The 22119-nt window shown below is 39.3% G+C and overlaps 1 protein-coding gene across 1 annotated transcript in view; it reads left to right on the top strand.

The window, feature by feature from the left end:
* Positions 1-19650, top strand: part of LOC107771737 (transmembrane 9 superfamily member 5) — a 35057-nt gene extending 15407 nt beyond the window's left edge. Inside the window, exons 4-10 of the mRNA XM_075242882.1 lie at positions 12407-12516; positions 14466-14506; positions 14930-15518; positions 15604-15735; positions 17513-17669; positions 17754-18238; positions 18922-19650. Coding sequence (XP_075098983.1) covers positions 12407-12516; positions 14466-14506; positions 14930-15518; positions 15604-15735; positions 17513-17669; positions 17754-18238; positions 18922-19138 — 1731 coding nt within the window. The 3' untranslated portion in view covers positions 19139-19650. The remainder of the gene's footprint in view (positions 1-12406; positions 12517-14465; positions 14507-14929; positions 15519-15603; positions 15736-17512; positions 17670-17753; positions 18239-18921) is intronic.
* Positions 19651-22119: the final 2469 nt, after the last annotated feature.

The following is a 22119-nucleotide window of genomic DNA, read 5'->3' as shown; positions in this document are numbered from 1 at the left end:
ACGGGGAGGGACTATTACACTAGCATAACCTTCGTTGGGAAATATCCGGTGTTGAACCGCTTGTGGTTGAGGTGGTGGAGGTGGTACGGGCACGTTGTCTTGTGGCACCCAGCCTCGCCTATTAGGATGTTTCTCCTCACCGTCCAAGTCCCCCAAAGACATATTTTCGAGCTCATTGTTCGCCATAATTATACCTATGATTTCTTTAACAAGTTAGTAATACGGAAGGGAAAGAAGATATTCCAAAAATACACTCAAATATATAGCTAACACCGATAAAAACTTCCCAGCAACGACGCCAAAAATTGATCCACGCCCAATCCACACTCAACAATGAGCTAAAATGGTCGTTGGAAGAATAGTACCTAACAATGAGTTGGGGTCGATTTTCTCATGGAGTTAATTATGAGTGTTGGTGTGTACACTTGATGAATGTAGAAGAAATAACTCAATTACGCTTCCAAACAAGATGGTTTTGTAATTTATTTCTATAATCTATACTAGCAATGATTAAGTAGAGAAAAGAAACTAGAGATAAAGCGATTATTTATGTTGTTTTTCAAATGGGTAAAAGGCCTAGGGATGTAACCTTCACCTAGGTGTTAGCCTAATGGGTTAATTACGTTAACGCTTGTTTTAGTGATCGAGGTGTATTATAGCTCTCAACTCTAAATTACCCACTCAATACCTCTCGAGCATAAAGTGATTTTGCCCAATTTGACTTTCTCGGGCCCTATTAGGTATCAAGTCAAATAGTTGATATGAGCTCAAGTTGGATTTTCCTTATCTCTAGGTCAAACCCTTTAATTAGGCTAGCCAAAACTTAACTAGCCCAATTTATTGTTAGCCAACTTTTCCTACATTAGGTCCCTCTTTCTCAAGTAAAGACCAAGTCAAAAAGGCATGAATCAATGTTTGCAACTATTAATTCTATAAATAATGCATAAACAAGGCTAAATAACAAACACCCAATCATAAACAAGCATTAGATTAATTATCCATAAGGTTTACACACTAGGGGTGGGTCACAACCCTAGAAAATATCTAGCTACTCATACTTAGAAATGGAAGAAAACAAAGAAGAAACACTAATTAAAGCCATAATACAAAATTAAAATGATAAACTAATGTGTTTTAACCCAAATTGGTCACAAATTACCAAAAGTAGTAAAATATAACGGCTACAGCTCAAAAAACTACAAAACTTGCCCTAAAAAGTGATTCCCGTCTATTTATAGTGGCCCAAAATTCGCTGACAAAAATGCCCTTTGGGAGGTTCGGCGACCGCACAATTCCATGTGTGGTCCGCACTTTACTTGGTTCTGCAGGTTGAGGAATTCGGTAGCTGCACAATTTGGTCTGCGGCTGCACTTCAGCTTCTGCGGCCGCACTTTTCCTTCTGCGGCTGCACTTTTGGCAGGACTTCACTCTTGGTCATTTTGCACACTCTCTGAACTTTTTGAATTCTTGTCACTGCGACCATGTTTTGCAGCCGCACTTTTACGACCCAAAATCCATTAAAGGCCGTGATGGCGCCGGACACCGCTGTCAGGGAAGCCAAAAATAAATACTTAATTTGGTTCTCATTTTAAATATTCTTTTTTGAAAATCACATTTCCTTCAATTAAATAGTAAAAGATGAAATTTACAAAATAAATAATAATATTTTTTAACAATTTCAATACAGGACAACCCATAACACCCAAAAACCCGGTGTCACAAGTGCATGAGCCTCAACTAGGAATGTAAAATAAAATACAACATCTGTCCGGAATACAAATTCGGACAGGAGAAATAAAAATACTCTGAAGGAGACTCCGCTGGCTGCAGACTCATAACGTTGGATGCAGCTCACCTAATTCCCCGCAATAACAGCGCCTCTGTGCCCACAAGACCTCTAGACATATTTGCACCTGCATAAAAAGTGCAGCAAATGTAGTATGAGTACGTAAATCAACGCGTACCCAATAAGTATCCTGCCTAACTTCGAAGAAGTAGTGATGAGGTGTCGACTTCGACACTTACTATGGGCTATAAATAAAACGTCAATGATATAATTAAGCATGGATTACGTAGAACGGATGTAAGATCAATATCATAAAATAAGTAAATAATTTTTTTTGTTCATAAGAAATTTCCAAATTTATTTTCGTCATTTAACATTTTTTGGACCTCTGGCCAATGAAAACAATATCAATTATTATCAATTTCAAAGATATATCATGCGCAAATCATGCCAAGGTCGTACGGTCCGTTCCAACATAAATATTTAAATCGTACACTACCGAGGGTCGAACAGCGCGAACCATAGATGCATCTATTTAACCTGCCGAGGCGTTCGGCCCAATCCACAAAAGAGAAAATACAATTTAAAACAACCAAATTCAAGATTTATTAAGGCAACTATTCAAGAAATACAAATTCTCCTTTACGGTCAAGAAGAATGGAGTTTAACCTTTTAAAGTCCCTTTACCAAGTTTCGATATGATTTAAGCAATTTAGATTAACAAGTAGGATGCAAGTATCACAAGTACGACATGATATGGGTCCTAGACTACCCAGACATAAGCATATTAGTAGCTACGCACGGACTATCGTCACCTCGTGCGTACGTAGCCCCCACAAATAGAAGTACATATTGAATTATTTCACCTATGGAGTTAATTCCCTCTTACAAGGTTAGAAAGGAGACTTACCTCGCTCCGAAGTTCCACAGCCGGCTCCCAAGGCTTTCCAACAACTCAAACCAATGCCCATCGCTTTGCGACCACGCCTCCGCTTTTGCGGAACTCACCGAAACACAAGGCCTCGCACCTGCGGAAAGACCCCCGCTTCTGCGACATCGCAGGTGCGAGCTTCCTTTTGCTCCTGCGCCTTCTTCCGCTTCTGCGCCCCACGCTTCGCTTCTGCGCTTGCGCATATGCGTCCTAAACTCCACACCTGCGGTCCTTCCCCTAGCTGACTTGCTCCGCTTCTGCGACCCCTGGGCCACTTCTGCGGCCCCGCACCTGCGGCCAAAACCTCGCAGGTGCGGTTACACCAGGTGACAGCAACTTCAGCATTTCATAAGTCCAAATTTGATCCGTTAACCATCCGGAATCCACCCGAGGCCCCCGGGACCTTAACCAACTATACCAACACATCCCAAAACACATTACAAACTTAGTAGATGCCTCAAATCACGCCAAACAATATCGAAACTATGAATCACCCTCCAACTCAAACCTAATGAACTTTGAAGCTTCAAACTTCTACCTTCGATGCCGAAACCTATCAAATCACGTCCGATTGACCTCAAATTTTGTACACAAGTCATAATTGACATTACAGACCTACTCCAACTTTCGGAATCAAAATCTGACCGCGATATCAAAAAGTCCACTCCCGGACAAACTCTCCAAAAACCTTCAAATTTCTAGCTTTCGCCAAATGACCCTGAAATGACCTACGGACCTCCAAATCCACTTCCGGACATAACGCCCAAGTCCAAAATCATCATATGAACCTGTCGGAACCCTCAAATCCCGATTCTGAGGTCATTTACTCAAAAATCACACCTAAGTCAATTTCTCCAACTTAAAGCTTCCGAAATTAGAATTTTCTTTCCAAATCAACTCCGAACTTCCCAAAATTCAATTCCGACCACGCGCACAAGTCATAATACCTGAATTGAAGCTACTCAAGGTCTCAAACTGACGAATGACGCAATGGAGCTCAAAACGACCGGTCGGGTCATTACATTCTCTCCCACTTAAACATACGTTCGTCCTCGAACGTGCTAAGAACTGCTCTGGAGTTGTCCGAAATCATTGTTTAATACCTCGTGCACCTACCCGTGCTACCACAACCCAGTTGAGCACATTAGTTCGAGCCAATCTGAAGATCTTCCTCTTTATTTAGTCAAGTAAGTCTTAGAGCCAAATTCCAACATCCGAAATTCTCCACCAGACCTGTTTCTAACATATGAACACCGTATCAATCACTACACATTACACCAAACACGATTATGTACCCTTACTAAATTCTTACCATGCACCGCATAATTCACATAACTATAATAACTTCCTCCGATAAAAATAGCCGAAATTCTACGAATCTGATGCCCATAATACACCTCATGACACGTATAAGTCTTGTTCCAACTTTTGAAATGCTGCCATGACGGAAGAGATGTGCAAAAATTCATAACCAACTACCGAGTCAACAAATCATTGGGTTCCTTCTCTTGACAAGGACCATTACCCCATTATGAAGCAAATGATGATATTTGCTTTTTAATATGCCTCATATAATCCGATAGCACTGATCCCAGGTCCAATAATCTTGTCTCACCCAATATAAGTTATTCCGGTAATAAGCCACCACAAACATTACCAAAGGTCTCATATGATGCCACCATGTGCCAACAATCCACAAACTCGCATGTGATACATAAGGAAAAATGAACTCCGGAAAGAACTCCTCAACCCACGTGACTAATTAAACAACCGAAAAGATGTTATGAACCTTCCTCAAAAAATGAGAAGCAAAACACACAAGAATATGTATAGGGAACAGTACTCAACATCACACCGTTGCGGCGTGCAACTCGATCCACACATGATACTGTTGCGGCATGCAACCCGATCCAACCATGATACTCGTTGCGGCATGTAACCGGATCCAAACAACATCTCTCTGGCGGCGTGCCACCCGATCCGCACATAGAAATAAATGGGGAAATACCCATCAAGCTAGAAATGTTTATACCTTACGAAATGCCCGAATATCAACCATAATCACGCCAAGCGCATAATATAAATCCTGAGGAGACGGGTAGCGCCATACGCTAAAAAACTCAAGCACAACTAAGGTAAGATATATGATCTGCATCTCGAGAGCCATCCCGCTCACATAACACCACCGCTACGCATGACCTCATCACATTGTACAAATAATCAAGACGTCTCACAACTCACTCGGCACAATAGAGTATTACATGAAGTAGCTATCGACGAAATTAACATCTAACACCCGAATACTTATCCATAAGGAATGTTATGCTGAATGAACACACCCGGGCTGGTGTAGAGTACACATCCACATTTGGACCCATCAACGAACCCCAAACCGATTCTAATCGTACCGCACTGGGCTAATAACCTTTAAAGGATCCACAACACCCCTCTTTCCATAACACACAAGAACATCTGTCAAATCCAGAACAAACTTCCATAATTCACAACCAACTGAATAACGCGCCTTTCAGGCCTAAACTCTCATATTAGCGATAGTACCAAACCTCTATACTTGGTTTCAAATCTTAATCAATCAAGTGACTACATGTCACACTTATACAATCTTCCCGTGGGATACACTCCAACGACCTTTCGCACCAGGTAACAAGTCTGCACATCCATACCACCAGCCACACTAATGATGTAAAGCAAATCAAGAAGCCGCAAATCAGTACACAAAGCCTCTTACACAGGACACCAATCTCAGGTGACGCTAAAGACAATACCAACTTACTCTAAACATCTGAATTCTTCCCTAATCATCCGAGCTCGTGACATTCTTGTCAACACCGAACCGCAACCTTGGTCCTCAGCTTCCAATTTCCCATGTCGCCCACTGCACCTAACATGCCAATATGTGTGAGTACCAGAATTCCATAATAACCCCTGATCCACTAATAAGATAAACACTTCATCATATAGAAACTTTTTACTTAGCTCATTTCAGAAGAACCAATGCAACACACAACTAAATTCCCTAATCGCAGAAAATATAACCTCATGTCGTATTCTAAACTGCCATAACTCTTCCGGAAATCCCTTTACACAACAAAGCCATACGAATCGAATACCTCCCAAATCAACCAAGTTATGGTGGCGCTCAAGCCCAAATGTACAACCACAAACCACATGTATAACTTCACACTGGAGAAACTGGTCACTGCCATAACCGTGCTGATTCAACCATTACCAACCGAGCCACTTCTTCTAATTTACTCGGGACTTGCCCTAGAAATAATAATAGCTCCATTCAAAATATCATGAACCCAAATCCGCACTCATCCTGAGTGACCTTATTTCATGAGACCACGTTGTCTCCAAAACTCACGAACCATTTTATACCCTCCTTATGCGCATATTCGCATCTTCAACTGGTATACCCATTTTGAAAATCCCTCTATGAATCCGAGAAGTTATTTTCTCCCATTTCTCCAATGCCACACCGCAGACCGAAGATAACATAAAACACTCCAAGCCACTTTTCATAATCCACTGCAAAAGCTCAATACTTAACCATACTACTGGCTCGAAATCCTTAGGCACCGCACTTTGAATTTTTTGAACCCACTAGAACCATTGTTGAGAGTCACCCACTCTAACTTGTTCTCAATTATGATCAAACTCCAAGGCCCTGCTGGCACATGAACACCCTCTCAAAGAAGCAACCGCTGAATTCCTTTCCTTGTACATCATATCTATACGAAGCATAAACTCCGAGTCTTTCCAAAGCCTGAACATGAATCGATGAGGCCAATTGTAGCACACATTCCTCAAATTCAAATCACCACTGATATTCTCTTTCCTCAGTCATAACAACCTACCAATATGCCGATAACCAGAAATCTAACAAGTAGACACTCATGAAATCGCGGTGGGGCTCTCCCACTTAAGCTTGAAGCTACCATTATATGACCCTAGAACTTACCTGGATTCCTTCTTCCTTACTGACATGACCTTGTGTAATCGACCTGCCAAATTCCTCGAAATCTTCCTGTTAACTATTTCATGAACGCTTTGAATCTCTAGCCACATTTACATATTCGACCTCTTACCAGATAGCTAGTAAAATTCTTTGTAGAAGCTTCTTCAACACCACGCAACAGTTAACCTGCTCATCAGAAATAACCCATATGTGGAAATTCCATGCCGACATCTTCCAACAACGCTGCACCGAGCCCAATTACCATGAAACTAATAAACCATCCTGAGCCCGTGCTCATTCACCCGATGTACAGGCCCGTTCACTCCCCATTGACATCAACTAAACGTGTGACGATACATTCCAATCCAAAGTCATGTTGTATCCTTCTTCATATCATGCAACACTTTTCCGTTGTAACCCTTCTCCATATAACAACCAATATTCCAAATTAAGTTCGTAGACTTAGTCACTGTCCACCATGAGTTCCAAATTACTCTAAACTTTCCTCAACGCGTGTAGCTATCCTACCACAGAACACATCTGCTACTCTGCCACTCTCCCACTTTGGTCAAACCATCTCCTTTAAGCAACTACCCGACTTCTGTTTCTCACACTTGGCCTTCTAGAAATTTAACCACCGCATACGGCGCTCTCTGACAGCCACTTCCCCGCCACTATTTCATACTACCCTGCCTCGAAGGCAAATTGATGAAGACCATAACATCGGCGAACTTAACACATTCAACCCAGGGCGACGACACCACATCACAGATAAAAATTCCACCATGCTCGAAATACCAAATTTCGTTACTCCGTCAACCCAAACCTGAACATTCATAGTCCGATTGCCTTTCCTTCGTCGGAAATAAAATACTGGATCTCTGAATCATGCACTGAGTAAACCTCTTTGCAAGTCATTCACTGCTTTGACGCATAGACAAGCATCCTACCATTATGCAAACACGGTGCGATAACAACACATGAATCATCATAACAATCAATGCCAAACCTCAAAACCTTAGGTAATACTGATACCGAGCTAAAACGACAGAACGACCTTCCGTAAGGCGACGACAATAGACCAATCAAATATGCAGGGAGAAACATCCCGCACCACATCTGCAGTACCATTAAAATTTCTCGATTCCTAATTTATCACAAGCTCTTCACGTCGTATAAGACTGAATAGGAAGGGAGTGAAGGCATAAGCCTCAAAGGAATCGAATCACACGATGAGGAATCAAGAAGGGAAGTGCTCCTAACAGTCTTGTAGCCTCTCGAAGATAAGTACAGACGTCTCCGTACTGATCCGCAAGACTCTACTAGACTTGCTCATGACTCGTGAGACCTAAGTGAAGCTAGTGCTCTGATACCATATTGTCATGACCCAAAATCCATTAAAAGTCGTGATGCGCCGGACACCGCTGTCAGACAAGCCAAAAAGAAATACTTAACTTGTTTCTCATTTTAAATAATTTTTTTTGAAAATCACATTTCCTTTAATTAAATAGTAAAAGATGAAATTTACAAAATAAATAATAATATATTTTAACAATTTCAATACAGGATAACCTATAACCACCCCAAACCCCGGTGTCACAAGTGCATGAGCCTCAACTAGGAATGTAAAATAAAATACAACATCTGTCCGGAATATAAATTCGGACAGGAGAAATATAAATACTCTAAAGGAGACTCTACTGGCTGCGGACTCGTAACGTGGAATGCAAATCACCTAAATCCCCGCAATAACCGCACCTCTGCTCCCACAAGGCCTCTAGACATATATGCACCTGCAAAAAAATGTGCAACAAGTGTAGTATAAGTATGTAAATCAACGCGTACCCAGAAAGTATCCCGCCTAACCTCAAAAAAATAGTGACGAGGGGTCGACTTCGACCCTTACTATGGCCTATAAATAAAACGTCGATGATATAATTAAGCATGGATTGCATAGAACGGCTGTAAGCTCAATATCATAAAATAAGTAAACAATTCTTTTGTTCATAAGAAATTTCCAAATTTATTTTCGTCATTTAACATTTTTTGGAACTCGGGCCAATGAAAATAATATCAATTATTATCAATTTCAAAGATATATCATGCGCAAATCATGCCGAGGTCGTACGATCCGCTCCAACATAAATATTTAAATTGTGCACTGCCGAGGGTCGAACGGCGCAAACCATAGATGCATCTATTTAACCCGCGCGAGGCGTTCGGCCCGCTCCACAAAAGAGAAAATATAATTTAAAACAACCAAATTCAAGATTTATTAAGGCAACTATTCAAGAAATACAAATTCTCGTTTACGGTCAAGAAGAATGGAGTTTAACCTTTTAAAGTCCCTTTACCAAGTTTCGATATGATTTAAGCAATTTAGATTAACAAGTAGGATGCAAGTATCGGAAGTACGACATGATATGGGTCCTAGACTACCCAGACATAAGCATATTAGTAGCTACGCACGGACTATCGTCACCTCGTGCGTACGTAGCCCCCACAAATAGAAGCGCATATTGAATTATTTCACCTATGGGGTTAATTTCCTCTTACAAGGTTAGAAAGGAGACTTACCTCGCTCCGAAGTTCCATAGCTGGCTCCCAAGCCTTTCCAACAGCTCAAACCAATGCCCATCACTCCAAAACTAGTCAATAAAGGTGCAAATTCATAAATATATACTCTAATACTCATAATAATTCAATTTATAACAAATTTCCAACTCCGTTCGAAAAATAGATAAAGATACCCTAGGGCCCACGTGCTCGGATTTCGAAAGTTTTCAAAGATAACTATTACCCATGACCTCACGAACTCAAATATATAATTTATTTCCAATTCCATGCCCAAATTCGTGGTCGAAATCTAAAAATACACATTTCTAGGGTTTTCTTCAAAATCCCAAATTTCTACAAATTTTCATGCTTAAATCCATGTATAAATCTTGTATTTAACTCACAATACGCGAAAATCACTTACCTTGACATAGATGATGAAAATCCCTCCTTGAAGCTATCCAAAATCGCCCAACCAAGTGAAAAATGGGGGGAAAATGAACCAAGTCCCGTTCTTAAATTAATTTGCCAAACGATATTTTCGCACCTGCGGAACAGTAGCCGTACATGCGGCATCGCTTCTGTGACCACGTCTCCGCTTTTGCGGAACTCACCCCAAACACAAGGCCTCGCACCTGCGGAAAGACCCCCCGCTTCTGCGACATCGCAGGTGCGAGCTTCCTTCCGCTTCTGCGCCCCACGCTTCGCTTATGCGCTTGCGCAGATGCGGCCAAAACTCCGCACCTGCGGTCCTTCCCCTGGCTGACTTGCTCTACTTCTACGACCCCTGGGCCGCTTCTGCAGCCCGCACTTGTGGTCAAAACCTCGCAGGTTCGGTTACACCAGGTGACAACAGATTCAGCATTTCATAAGGCCAAATTCGATCCGTTAACCATCCGGAATCCACCCAAGGTCCCCAGGACCTTAACCAACTATACCAACGCGTCTTAAAATACATTACGAACTTAGTCGAGGCTTCAAATCATGCCAAACAATATCGAAACTACGAATCACCCTCCAATTCAAACCTAATGGACTTTGAAGCTTCAAACTTCTACCTTCGATGCTGAAACCTATCAAATCACGTCCGATTGATCTCAAATTTTGTACACAAGTCATAATTGACATTACAGGCCTGCTCCAACTTCCGGAATAGTAATCCGACCCTGATATCAAAAAGTCCACTCCCGGTCAAACTCTCCAAAACCTTCAAATTTCTAACGTTCGCCAAATGACCCCGAAATGACCTACAGACATCCAAATCCACTTCCGGACGCGTTTCCAATAACAGAATCACCATACGGAGCTATTCCCAGACTCAGAATCCCAAACAGCCATCGATAGCATTGAAATGCACTCCAACCCAAACTTATGAAATCCTTCCAAAATGCCAACTTCTACAATAGGCGCCGAAACGCTCTCGGGTCATCCAAAATCCGATCCGGACATACGCCCAAGTCCAAAATCATCATACGGACATGTTGGAACCTTCCAATCTCGATTCCGAGGTCGTTTACTCAAAAATCAAACCTTAGTCAATTCTTCCAACTTAAAGCTTCCGAAATTAGAATTTTCTTTCCAAATTAACTCCGAACTTTCCGAAATTCAATTCCGACCACGCGCACAAGTCATAATACCTGAAGTGAAGCTACTCAATGTCTTAAACCGCCGAACGACGCGCTGGAGCTCAAAAAAATCGGTCGGATTATTACACGCACAATTTGTGTACGGTCCGCACTTTGTTTCAAACATCATCTGAGCTTCAACATCAGGTCTGCGGTTCGTGCTTTCTTCTGAGGATGCAGTCTGCGGACCGTACTTTTGGATAGCTGCGCTCCTTCTTGCCTTATGAGGCGGAACACTCCTTTTTGAGTTAGATTTCTTCATTAAAGTTTAATTCTCCAACATTCCTGTAATTTGTACAATTTCATTAGTTTTGGGAACAAAAATCAACACTTTCGGACTAAAACTAAAGCAAGAAGGTATTAATAAGTGGTTAAAATCCACACTTATCACGCCGCGCGCGCAGACTCTGATGCTAAAGACAAGGTTCCTGCCAACGGACATGCTTCTGCCTTGTAGGAATCTAAGTCATTTCTATTGTAAATATAGAGTAGTTTTACTTCATGTATTTCTATTATGTCTCTCTATCTTAGTTATGCCAAGTTCTGTAACTTTGATTTATTTTTTTTAAGCATTATTAGAAGTTTCAAGCAAGCAAACAATTCTCTGTACTGATGTCTCTCTCCCTTGACACCGTGTTACTTTTCTGTAATAGCTTTCGTTAATGTAATCAAGCTTTCTTTCATTCTCATTCTCTTTTTTGTTCTCTCAATTGCTCTTGACATTGGTTTTTCCGTACGACAGTGACAATCTCGTCTAGCGTACGGAGAAAATCCCAGTTGACGAATAGTAACCGCACGGATATCAGTTGTTTAGCCTTACGTCGTCCTTCGTGAAATCTTAGGAAGCACCACCTAACAAAACGTATGATAGCATAAGAAACGTCTATTGGAGAACATTCACCTTTTTTTTCTTCGAAACTGAAGTGGAACCACACGAGCACATATTCCTATTTCGTTTTATATTTCTTTTCATTTATTTTGCCAATTCATTTTCTTTTGCTTATTTAGAAATGATTGTTTTACACATATCATATGATAAATATTTGAGTATATCAATCAATCAAATACGTCCTAAATCCAAAAAAAATGATTAATTGGTAATATAAAATTATAGATCTCCATTTTTCATCCCTTTTGATTCAAGCTGATTTCATTTTTTATGAAAAATATTATTTGAATACTCATTAAAAGAATTCAAATACTAGTAAATAACCTACTCTAATTTTAGCATTTCTCAAATTTTTTGAACATTTAATACAAGAGTAACTTAAGAAAGAAAAAAGAAGAAAAATATAGTAGTAGTTCTTTTCTTATTAAAGTTTTGGGTCACCTTTTTACAGAAACTTTTTTTCTTTTCTTATTTCATTCAGAAATCAGTACCCCCACGTCACAGCTTCCAGTCATTAAGTTGACTATTTAGCAAATCCATCCCGTTTCTTGTTTATTCAATTCAAGAAGTTGTCTTTCTTCCTCTGGATCCACTAATGGACCGTCGTATAATTCCACAGTTTATTGTACCATTTCAGTTGCTGCTAATAGTGGGTCTGTCTCTGGCTTCACCAAATGATCATCGCTACAACTTTGGAGATGAAGTCCCTCTTTCTGTCAACAAAATTGGTCCCTTGAATAATCCCAGGTATCCCTCCTTTTATTTATTTATTTTTCAATTCGGGGGTTTCTTTTTTGCTTAGTTTATAAAATTTGCTTTTGATTCCATGAGGATTGTTGTTAAAATTTTAATTCTTAAGACTTTCAAATGTTGTGCGGTTATTAAAAATGATGTTGCCATTAATCAGACTTGTTGCCAAAAACCTCTTCCCTTTACCTGAGGTAGATCCAGGATTTAGTGGGTGTTTGAATATCACTACACTCATTGCTGCTCTGTGATAGTGGCCACATACTTGGACAAACATAGGATTTTTTTTATGACTCTGGTGTCCTAGCTAGCTTGCAAGCACCTAGACTATTCCATCGTGCATCTGCTACCTCCCACAACACATTTAGCTGGTAATTCTACCTGCCAAGGCTTTGGCAGATAGGAGTGTGTGTTTGCGTGAGTGAGTGTGTGTTTGTGTGTGCATTGACCAAGCCACAGCCAAAGCACCAATGTAACAATACCGAACTTCCTCACTATATTGATAAGAATTGGAATACTGGTTACAACCTTGAGATATCAATTGCAATACTCAAACTAATGAATTACAATGGAAACTATTGAAATAACAAGTAACTAAGGATAGAGATAAGAATGGGGATGAGAAGCAACTCAGACGAAGGGGTTGAGGGAATACAAATACTTCATAATATTTCGCATAATTCTCAAAACTGTCGATGAAACCCTTTTATCCATTTGTCACGTGCTTCCCTACTAATCCTGGATCCCAAGCAAATCTCTTGTTGGGCTGTCTAATTCCTTGGCCTTTTCGCAGTTTAGCCTTAGGCCCAACAGCTTGGCTAGCCTCCGTCCAAATAACTGGCCCATAAGCATTATGGGAGTTATCCATGTTCACAACACACTACATCCGCCTCTAGGACCCTCCCCTGTTCTGAAAACGTGTATGATGATGCAAGGATTTATAAAAATTATTGCTACGTGTCAAAAGTTTCAGGTTTTATAGAATTGAGAATGAGGGTGTAGAGAAGTTTAAGTTTTTTTTTTTTGAGTTACGCGAAGATCCATATTCTTAACAAATTGTTCCTCATTTTTGTGGCAAGTCATTTTTGACTTGCAAGCTTGATAATGTTTCAGAGAGAAAGAGATTGTGTTCATGGTACACATATTTTACAAGTCTTCAACACATGTTAGGAAATTTGACGCTTAATTTTCCTATAGTCTTACATTGTAAAGGGTGTTAGAATACCTGAAGTTTTTTACACTTTTAGACATGCGCTTGCTTCTTACATGGAGCCTTCCTTCTTCTGCCATGATGTTATGCTAGTTTTTGTAGAATACTTCTAAGTCGTCCTCGGGTCGTCTATCATTCTGGCTTCTTTCTTCCCTTTTTTTCTTCTTGTTTCTCCTTTTGAGTTCTTATCGAACAACTAGCCGTCAAAAGCCAAAAAGAACTATTAGATCTCTCAGCAAAATGTATCCTCCTTGGGAAGTCAATAATATTTTTCATTATTGCACTTCTTGATATCTTACAGGGATTTTCAAGGCCGTTATCATATATGCTAATAACTTCATTTGCTGCGTTAATGGAGCATTTAAGCTTCTTGAAGAACTTTCAGCATCTCCATTTTAAATGTCTTCAAATTTCAATATCCCCATTCTCTGGTCTTCTTTTAAGCATGAAATATTTCCCCTTAACTTTTTAAATCCAACACAAACCAACATAAAAGAATATTCTTCTTTCCTTTTTAGCTGGAAGTTCGCCAACTGTTCGTCTTTAGTAATATGTAGAGGGTCTTTCTCATTCTTGTGCTATGAAATTAGAATCATAAAAACAAGTGAAATGAGTCAAGGACCTTAATGTGAAATATCCAAGTTTTCTTACTTACTGAAAAAGTAAAACGTCTGAGTTTTCTTGATTCCCTATTACAGGAGATAATCCTAACATTCCTATATCTGTTATTCTTTTGCAGTGAAACGTACCAATACTATGACCTGCCATTCTGCCAGCCAGGTCAGCATTTTTGGGCTCGCACTTGAGATAGACCATCCCAACTAGTTTGTGATTGAGGCATAGTTGATTGGTCGTCTTACTAAGTGTCATTTATCATCCAAATAAAATCCTGTTTTCTTTTTCTTCTGCTGAGTTGTGTTGGACACATGCTATTAGAGGACCAATACTGACGAGGCAGAATACCGTGAAGTACGTAGAATACACTGTAGTATTACCATCTTCTGCTTCTTATCTGTTTACATAAATTCAAAATATTATTACTGATTAGACCAAAAGGAAAGCTAGGTCTGTGATAAGATGTTATTCATGGTACCCTTTTATATTTTTTTTGTTTAGTATCACTGGTAATCTGTGGAGTTAGTTATGTTAAAACTTTAACTATCTTATCTTCAAGAAGTCTGACCTTTTAGTTTTACTTGACAGGTGAGGTGCTTCCGAAAAAGGAATCCCTTGGGGAAGTTCTGAATGGTGACCGTTTAACCAATACCTTGTATCAGTTGAAATTTGGAGTAGACAAAGATGGGGTTGTCCTGTGTCACAAGAAGCTTAATCAAAATGATGTCTCAAAGTTCAGGGATGCTATTATTAAAGATTACTACTATCAGATGTACTTTGACGATCTCCCTTTCTGGGGATTTGTCGGGAAAATTGAAGATGAACACTGGACCTTGGACGGAAAGGGCCCCAAGTATTTTCTCTTTAAGCATGTCCAATTTGATGTCCTTCACAATGAAAACCAAGTTATAGAAATACATGCTTTCAGTGATCCAAGCCATGTTGTGGATATAACAGAAGATATAGACCAAAGTGTTACCTTCACGTATAGTGTACTCTGGAATGAAACCTCAACTCTATTCAAAAATAGAATGACAAGATACTCTAGGGCTTCGGGAAATCCAGTGAACCAACAAGTTCATTGGTTCTCGGTAGTTAATTCAATTGTTATTACTGTTTTGCTGATGGCCTTTTTTGCTGTGAGCATGGTGCATTGTCTTAAGAATGATCTGAGAAAGTAAGCACAAAAAGTGATCCATTATTTGCATGAATGCACCTGAAGCTGAAAGCACCGTCCTCATATTTGTATGATTGGTATGCAGATGGTCTAGTGGTGATGAAGAGGAAGACAAAGAAGTGGGTTGGAAGTACCTTCATGGTGACGTATTTAGATGTCCCTCAAACATGCCTCTGCTTTGTGCAGTTCTCGGTGCTGGTACCCAGCTGCTGACCTTGTAAGCTGTAATACTCATTTATTCATCAGATGATACATAAGTTCATTAAGTTCTCTATAGGGAACTGATAATAGTTGTTCATTTCATTTTGATATGACCAGTAAGCCAATCTTCTATTTCTTTTCCGACTTATCATTGAGAGAAGATCTCTGTGCATAAGTTTGGTCCAGTGATAGTTTTTTTGATACTGGTACCAATATATTAAGAAAAGAAAAGCACTAAGGCAGTGCAAAGCCATATGTACAAGGGGGAAGATCAAATCTGATCCACCAGACTTACAAAAAACCTAACATGTCAACCAGGGACTCTGTATTCTCCACATGCCTTTCTTTACACCAAAAATAAAACAGAAGAATACAATTCATCTTAACATTCTGAAGAGTATTGTATCTGTCTTCAAAAACTCTTGAGTTCCTCTCTATCCACACTGTCCACCATACACAAGCAGGTATCACTCTCCACCATGTCTTCTGACTGACTACACCTCCCATGTTATTCCAGGATTTTAGAAGCTCCAGAGTAGTTGCAGGCATTGTCCATCTGAGGCCCACAATGTTAAGGAACAATTGCCACAATTGACTAGTGATAGGACAATGCAGAAACAGATGACTGTTGGTCTCCAGATCTCTGCCACATAACAAACATCTCGAGCATAACAGAAATCCCCTTCTTTGTAGGTTGTCTTGGGTTAAACAGGCTTCTCTTGCTACCAGCCATGTGAAACAAACCACCTTAAAGGGAGCTTTTGCTTTCCATATGTTCTTCCATGGCCATCCCACTGTATGCTGATCTGCATTTGTAAGCATGAAATAGGCAGATTTGACAGTGTATACCCCGTTCTTGCAGCAGTGCCATAATAAGGTGTCCTCATTTTCCGACGTGTCTTCTGAATAAAGTACATTTATGGAGGTATAGTTCTAGGAGTTACCTCCCCATCATCTCTTAGTCACACACATTTGTATTGACAACTGACCCGAGCTGCTAATGGAACAATAGTGATGGTGATGCGGGTAAAGCCTCCTGAATGTCTGTCTTCCCTTGTTTTAGACTGGTTGCTGGGGACTTGCCTCGTCTTCAAATTGAAGAAAATTTTCTGCGTTGTGAACTTGGACCTTCGGGCAAAAATGAAAAAGGAAAGAAGAATCTAAAGTGAGAATCTGGCGAATCAAGAGGTCAAACTGCGACGCTCAAGCCAGTTAGTTACTAACTTGAATTTTACATCTCGGCCAAATAGTTATTTTATCTTGCCTCTTGCTGTCCGTCCTTACCATCTTATAGAACCCACATCCCCATTGCTCTTTTATTTTGAGCCTTACCCATCTTTCGATTTCTCAACTAATCCCATTAATAGAATATACGGGGAGGCCCTGGCAGGCGAGGTCTATTTTGTCCAGCTTCCAAGAGCGATCTTTCACTTTCCAAGACAAACTCTTACATTGCGTTCGCGATTCATATTTGGTAACAATGTTACCCCACCAAATGTTACATAGTATCATCATCATTTATCTTTTCTGCATTGTTCTGGTAAAGTTAAAAATACAATGGAAAGATAGCTTTGAGAATTTTTTTTAACCTTGGCAATAAGAGCTTTGATATGGAAAAGGTCCTGCGTATTCTCTAAAAAATTGGTAGGGTTTCCATCATCTGCAAAAATTCTTCCATGTAAGGGTGGTGTTTACTGGATGATCATATTTGACCTATTTATTTTACTTAATTGATCATCCAAGGTTGAAGGTACATCTTTGCCTTTAGCTAATGGTTTCTGCTGCACTTACAGGTTCTGCTTCTTATTTGTTTTGGCATTTCTTGGTGTGCTATATCCATATAACCGTGGAACTCTCCTCACATCATTGGCCATAATTTATACCCTTACATCTGCAGTTGCCGGCTACAGCTCTGCCTCTTTCTACAGTCAATTTGCTGAAACAGGATGGGTAACTTTTATCAATTTCCTTCCAACTTTTTGTTTCTGTATTTTTGTTAATCCAGGAACTGAATTTTTTTCTCTTCGTCACTAGGAAAGGAGCGTTACTTTCTCTGCCGTGCTCTTTCTTGGACCATTCCTCTTAACGGAGTTTTTCCTTAATTTAGTTGCTGCATCATTTGGGGCTACTTTAGCAATTCCATTTGGCACTGTATTTGTCATTGTTCTTGTGTATACCCTCATTGCTATGCCACTGCTTGCTCTTGGTGGGGTAATTGGTTATCGGTGTAGGTCTGAGTTTCAAGCACCTTCTGCCACAAAAAAGTGTGCAAGACAGATACCATCACTAGCTTGGTACAGGAAGACACCTGGTCAAATGTTTCTGGCTGGTCTTCTACCGTTCAGCGCCATTGTTGTTGAGTTACACCAGTTGTATGCAACCCTTTGGGGCTACAAAATTTCGACTCTTCCTGGTATTCTATTTTTTATGTTTATAATCCTCATACTGCTCACTGTGATCTTAAGCATCGGTTTGACATACATTCAGCTGACAGTGGAAGACCATGAATGGTGGTGGCGGTATGTATCAATTTGGATATTTCATTGAACTAGTCATACCTGAGGACTGCATGCATACACATCTTGTCCATCTTTATATCTTTGTTCTTTTCATTCTTTGGGTGCTAATTGATGGAGCTTTGATTAAATTCGTTTTAACTTTTATGGGATTAAAAACTATAGTTTCTCGTTAACATAGTTTTACTTCGATATTTCAAAATTTCAAGGCAGAATGCTAATATGCAGATCGTATTTCTACTATCTGGAACTTAGTAACCAGTACTAACCACAGTCCGCAGTGGAGGCTATCGGCAAATTTCTTCAAACGTTGAATGATTTCTTATTTGCTTCAATGCAGTAACTACTTTGTTGTGTCTTATGACATTATTGAGTGATTCATGGAATCAATGATGCTGTGAGTATATTGTGTTACTCAAATGGATGACAACTGAGTATTATTGAACAGTAGTTGAACCCTCATATGTGCTGGATCAATATATATGTTGAGCGAGATGTAAACCTGGAGTCAAAAGTTTAATGTGTTCCAAAAAAATGAAAGGTTTTCAAACAATTATTAGCGGATATCTAAGAAATTACTGTTAAGTAACTATTTTACTCAGTTGCGCTTGCTCTTCTTATTTGCTAGCTCATTTACAACATCTATGGCTGCCTCCATAGACTGATAACTATGTTGTTTGATGCAGGTCTATTTTCCGTGGGGGCTCAACAGCTGTATTTATGTTTGCCTACTCGGTATACTTCTACTGCAAATCAAACATGAGCGGGGTCTTGCAAACTACCATCTTCTTTGTATATAACACTTGCATATGCTATGCATTTTTCCTTATGCTTGGAACAATCAGTCTCCATGCTTCCTTGATGTTTATTCGTCACATCTACCATGCTGTAAAGAGTGAATGAGAATCCGTCCTCAATCTCTTTGAATTGCTATCATTTGAAGCTCTCTTCCGTGATTTGACAAGTTAAACAAGAAAGGGTCTCCATCGTCGAGCTTGTATCATTTCAATACCTCTTCGGTGGTTTGAGAAGCTTAACAAAATGAGGAAGGTTTCATCTTTGTTTCGACAAATGAGCATTAGGAGCTATGTTAATCAAGTATCCTGCAATTTCATAACATCAAGACTAGCAGAAGTTGATGGCAAATTGAGAAGTATTCAGCGTTCTTGTATGAGTAGGAAATGTGATTGGATGTTGGATATGAACGGCGTTTCTCTGCAAAGTAAAGTTTCGAAGCTATGTAATTCCAATTATTTTATTTCCCTATGCGTTAGATAATATGGTTCTTATATTTTGTTTTTTTAATCTTCGACAAGGCTTTGACTAACCTTTGATTTATAGACATTGAGAATATTGCTATCAGAAGAGTGAAGGCTAAAATTCCATATCCTAGAGCAGTTCTTAAACAATAATGCAGATTTAGTACTACACTAGTTTTCTTCTTACTGCATTTGTTCCTATTAAGTTCAAATCTGTTTCAGTGAAAAGTTGTTTTGCAATTGATGGACCATCTATTTATCAACAGTGAGAATATGTCAATTCTGCACATTTTAACTGCTTAAGCCTTCAGGTTTCCCATTCTGTTTTTCATATGATCTCTTCTCCAACCCAAAGATGGAGTATTTTGCTCAACCACAAGTTCTTTCCATGAAATAAGTGAAAATAACAACAGAAGCTGAATCCCCTACTTTCCCCCACTCCAACCCCCACTTTCCTAACACACAAAAATGATGCAATCATAAAAGGTATAAAATCCTTGGCGAGCTTTAGGAAGTGTCAAAAAGCAGAAACCCTTAAAACGTGCATTAAAATTTACCTACCATTTTCTTCACGAGTAACAAAGACTCTCCCCATTAGAACATGCACCGGTTACTGTCTTCAATTTTGAAGCATGGCAAACTGCTTTGAAGGTAAGTGGAGATAAGTCTGTTAGTTGAAATTCAATGCTATATCAAGAACTTAAGATCTTCATCATTGGTGAGTGGAGACTTAAGGGGAGATTATGTCGTCAAACGGGAGAAGATGACGGTGCAAGAAGATTGTTCATTAGCATGATGGAGTGACAAACTGAAGAGGCGTTGGAAGGAACAGGAGGGTTTTCTCACCGTTGTGGACGGATTATTCTTCCCTTGATGAATTACTAGCTCTTCAGGCTTTGATTTCCCAAATGTTCACACTCCAAAGTTTAAGACTTGGAATCAAGAGCAGGTAGTATTATAAAACAAGAACAAAGCAGATATAAGGACTCCAAACAAATAAAGTCGAACTGTAAGCTTGAACCAAGGAGTGAAAGTGGAGTTCATTGCTTAGCCAAGACCTCAGTGGGGGCCGAAAGAAGTAATGCTCTTTTCATGTAATGCTGCAGAGTTCAAATGAAAAGTGATCCCTAAGCAGGCTAGATTTCTGTTCGTCAAATTTTCTCTTAACTATGACACAAGGAGCAAATTCATCCATTTATGGATTACTGTACAGTCTTAATTAGTATGAAAAAAGGAAGGTAGGTACCAACTTTAACAATTTCCTCCAAGCCACAATAAATATCTAAATGAATCAGTCTTCTTTCTTAATGCATTGAAGCATTCTGGCGATACAAGATAATTGCAAGGATACAGAACAACACGAAGGCTGCTCTTTGTTTTACCATGGAAATTGTAAGTAACATTTTTCACTTGAAATTTCCTCCAAAGATCAGCAGATATATAAAAAAAAATCAGCCATGACAAGCATGATCAGTAAGAATAATTATTGAAAGATAATTGAAATGTTCGTCTTTGACACAAATGAGCATTCAATAGAGCAAATTTATTCAGACGGCCACTGTCCCAATACTGAAATATCCTCATAACGCTTCTGTATTTCAACAACAAAAACTTGAGTTACAAAATTGACACAAGCCCAGCAAGAACAAAATGAAAAGAACACTAGGAGCAAGAGGCATGGCCTGGGAACCAAACAAATACTAGAATGAACAAAAAGTTAATCATGCTTTGCAATGCGAGTTCGAAATTTAAAATGGAATAGGAGTATTTAAATTCTCAATACCATCATAGGCCAGCCTCTTCTAAATAGTCTAACCAGGAAACTTGTTAAGACTATGATAAAGGACGTAACGAAGAGAAATCTATTTTAACTAAGACTGGTGGTGAAGCATACATTATGCAGCTCAAAATTTACATTTTCTTTTTGTTGTTGTTGTTTATTTTGAGGTTCTTTTATACTTGGTTAGAGCCAAGGTTGTTTAGCTCTTTTGGCGTCAAGGTTGTTGCTTAAATTACTTCCATAATATTAGTTAAAAGTTACATATGACGAGGCGTCATTGAAGCCTAAAGCAATTACTGAGTGATAACAGATGATCCCCTTTTTCTTTTCAGTTCTACGTATTAATTCTCAAGCAAATCAGACATTCAACAAGTCAGAACATTATGTTTTGCCTACTTAGAAAAATCATTCTCCTCCTATTAACTCCGTGTATCAGAGCTTTGCAAAGTATAAACCATCTCAAAACCGGACAGTGGTAAGTTGACGGTGTAAAAAGTCTAGCTATGAGTTGCATCTGGTGATGTCAGAGAGTCCTTTTACTCTGGTTAGAGACGTGTATGCCAGTGTAGGGATAAGTATGAGATTTAGAGAATCTCTAGTTTTAGAGAACTCTTAATTTTCCTTGAAAGATAATTAGAATTGGAATGAGATGGACTAGAATAGAACGTAGCTGATAAACACGATTCATATAGCCATCCACAATTAATTTGGAACTAAGGTATAGTTGATTGATTGATCTATTGATTTTCCTCCTATTTTCTTCCCACTGGAATGCTTTCTAGCTAAAACTTCAGCATAAATGTCCAGAATTTGATTTCTTCAAGACTTTTGCTTAAATTGGTATT

The sequence above is a fragment of the Nicotiana tabacum genome, chromosome 22, assembly GCF_000715075.1.
Source record: "Nicotiana tabacum cultivar K326 chromosome 22, ASM71507v2, whole genome shotgun sequence".
NCBI lineage: Eukaryota > Viridiplantae > Streptophyta > Magnoliopsida > Solanales > Solanaceae > Nicotiana > Nicotiana tabacum.
The sequence above is the reverse complement of the archived record's forward strand: the minus strand, read 5'-3'. Positions and strand labels throughout refer to the sequence as shown.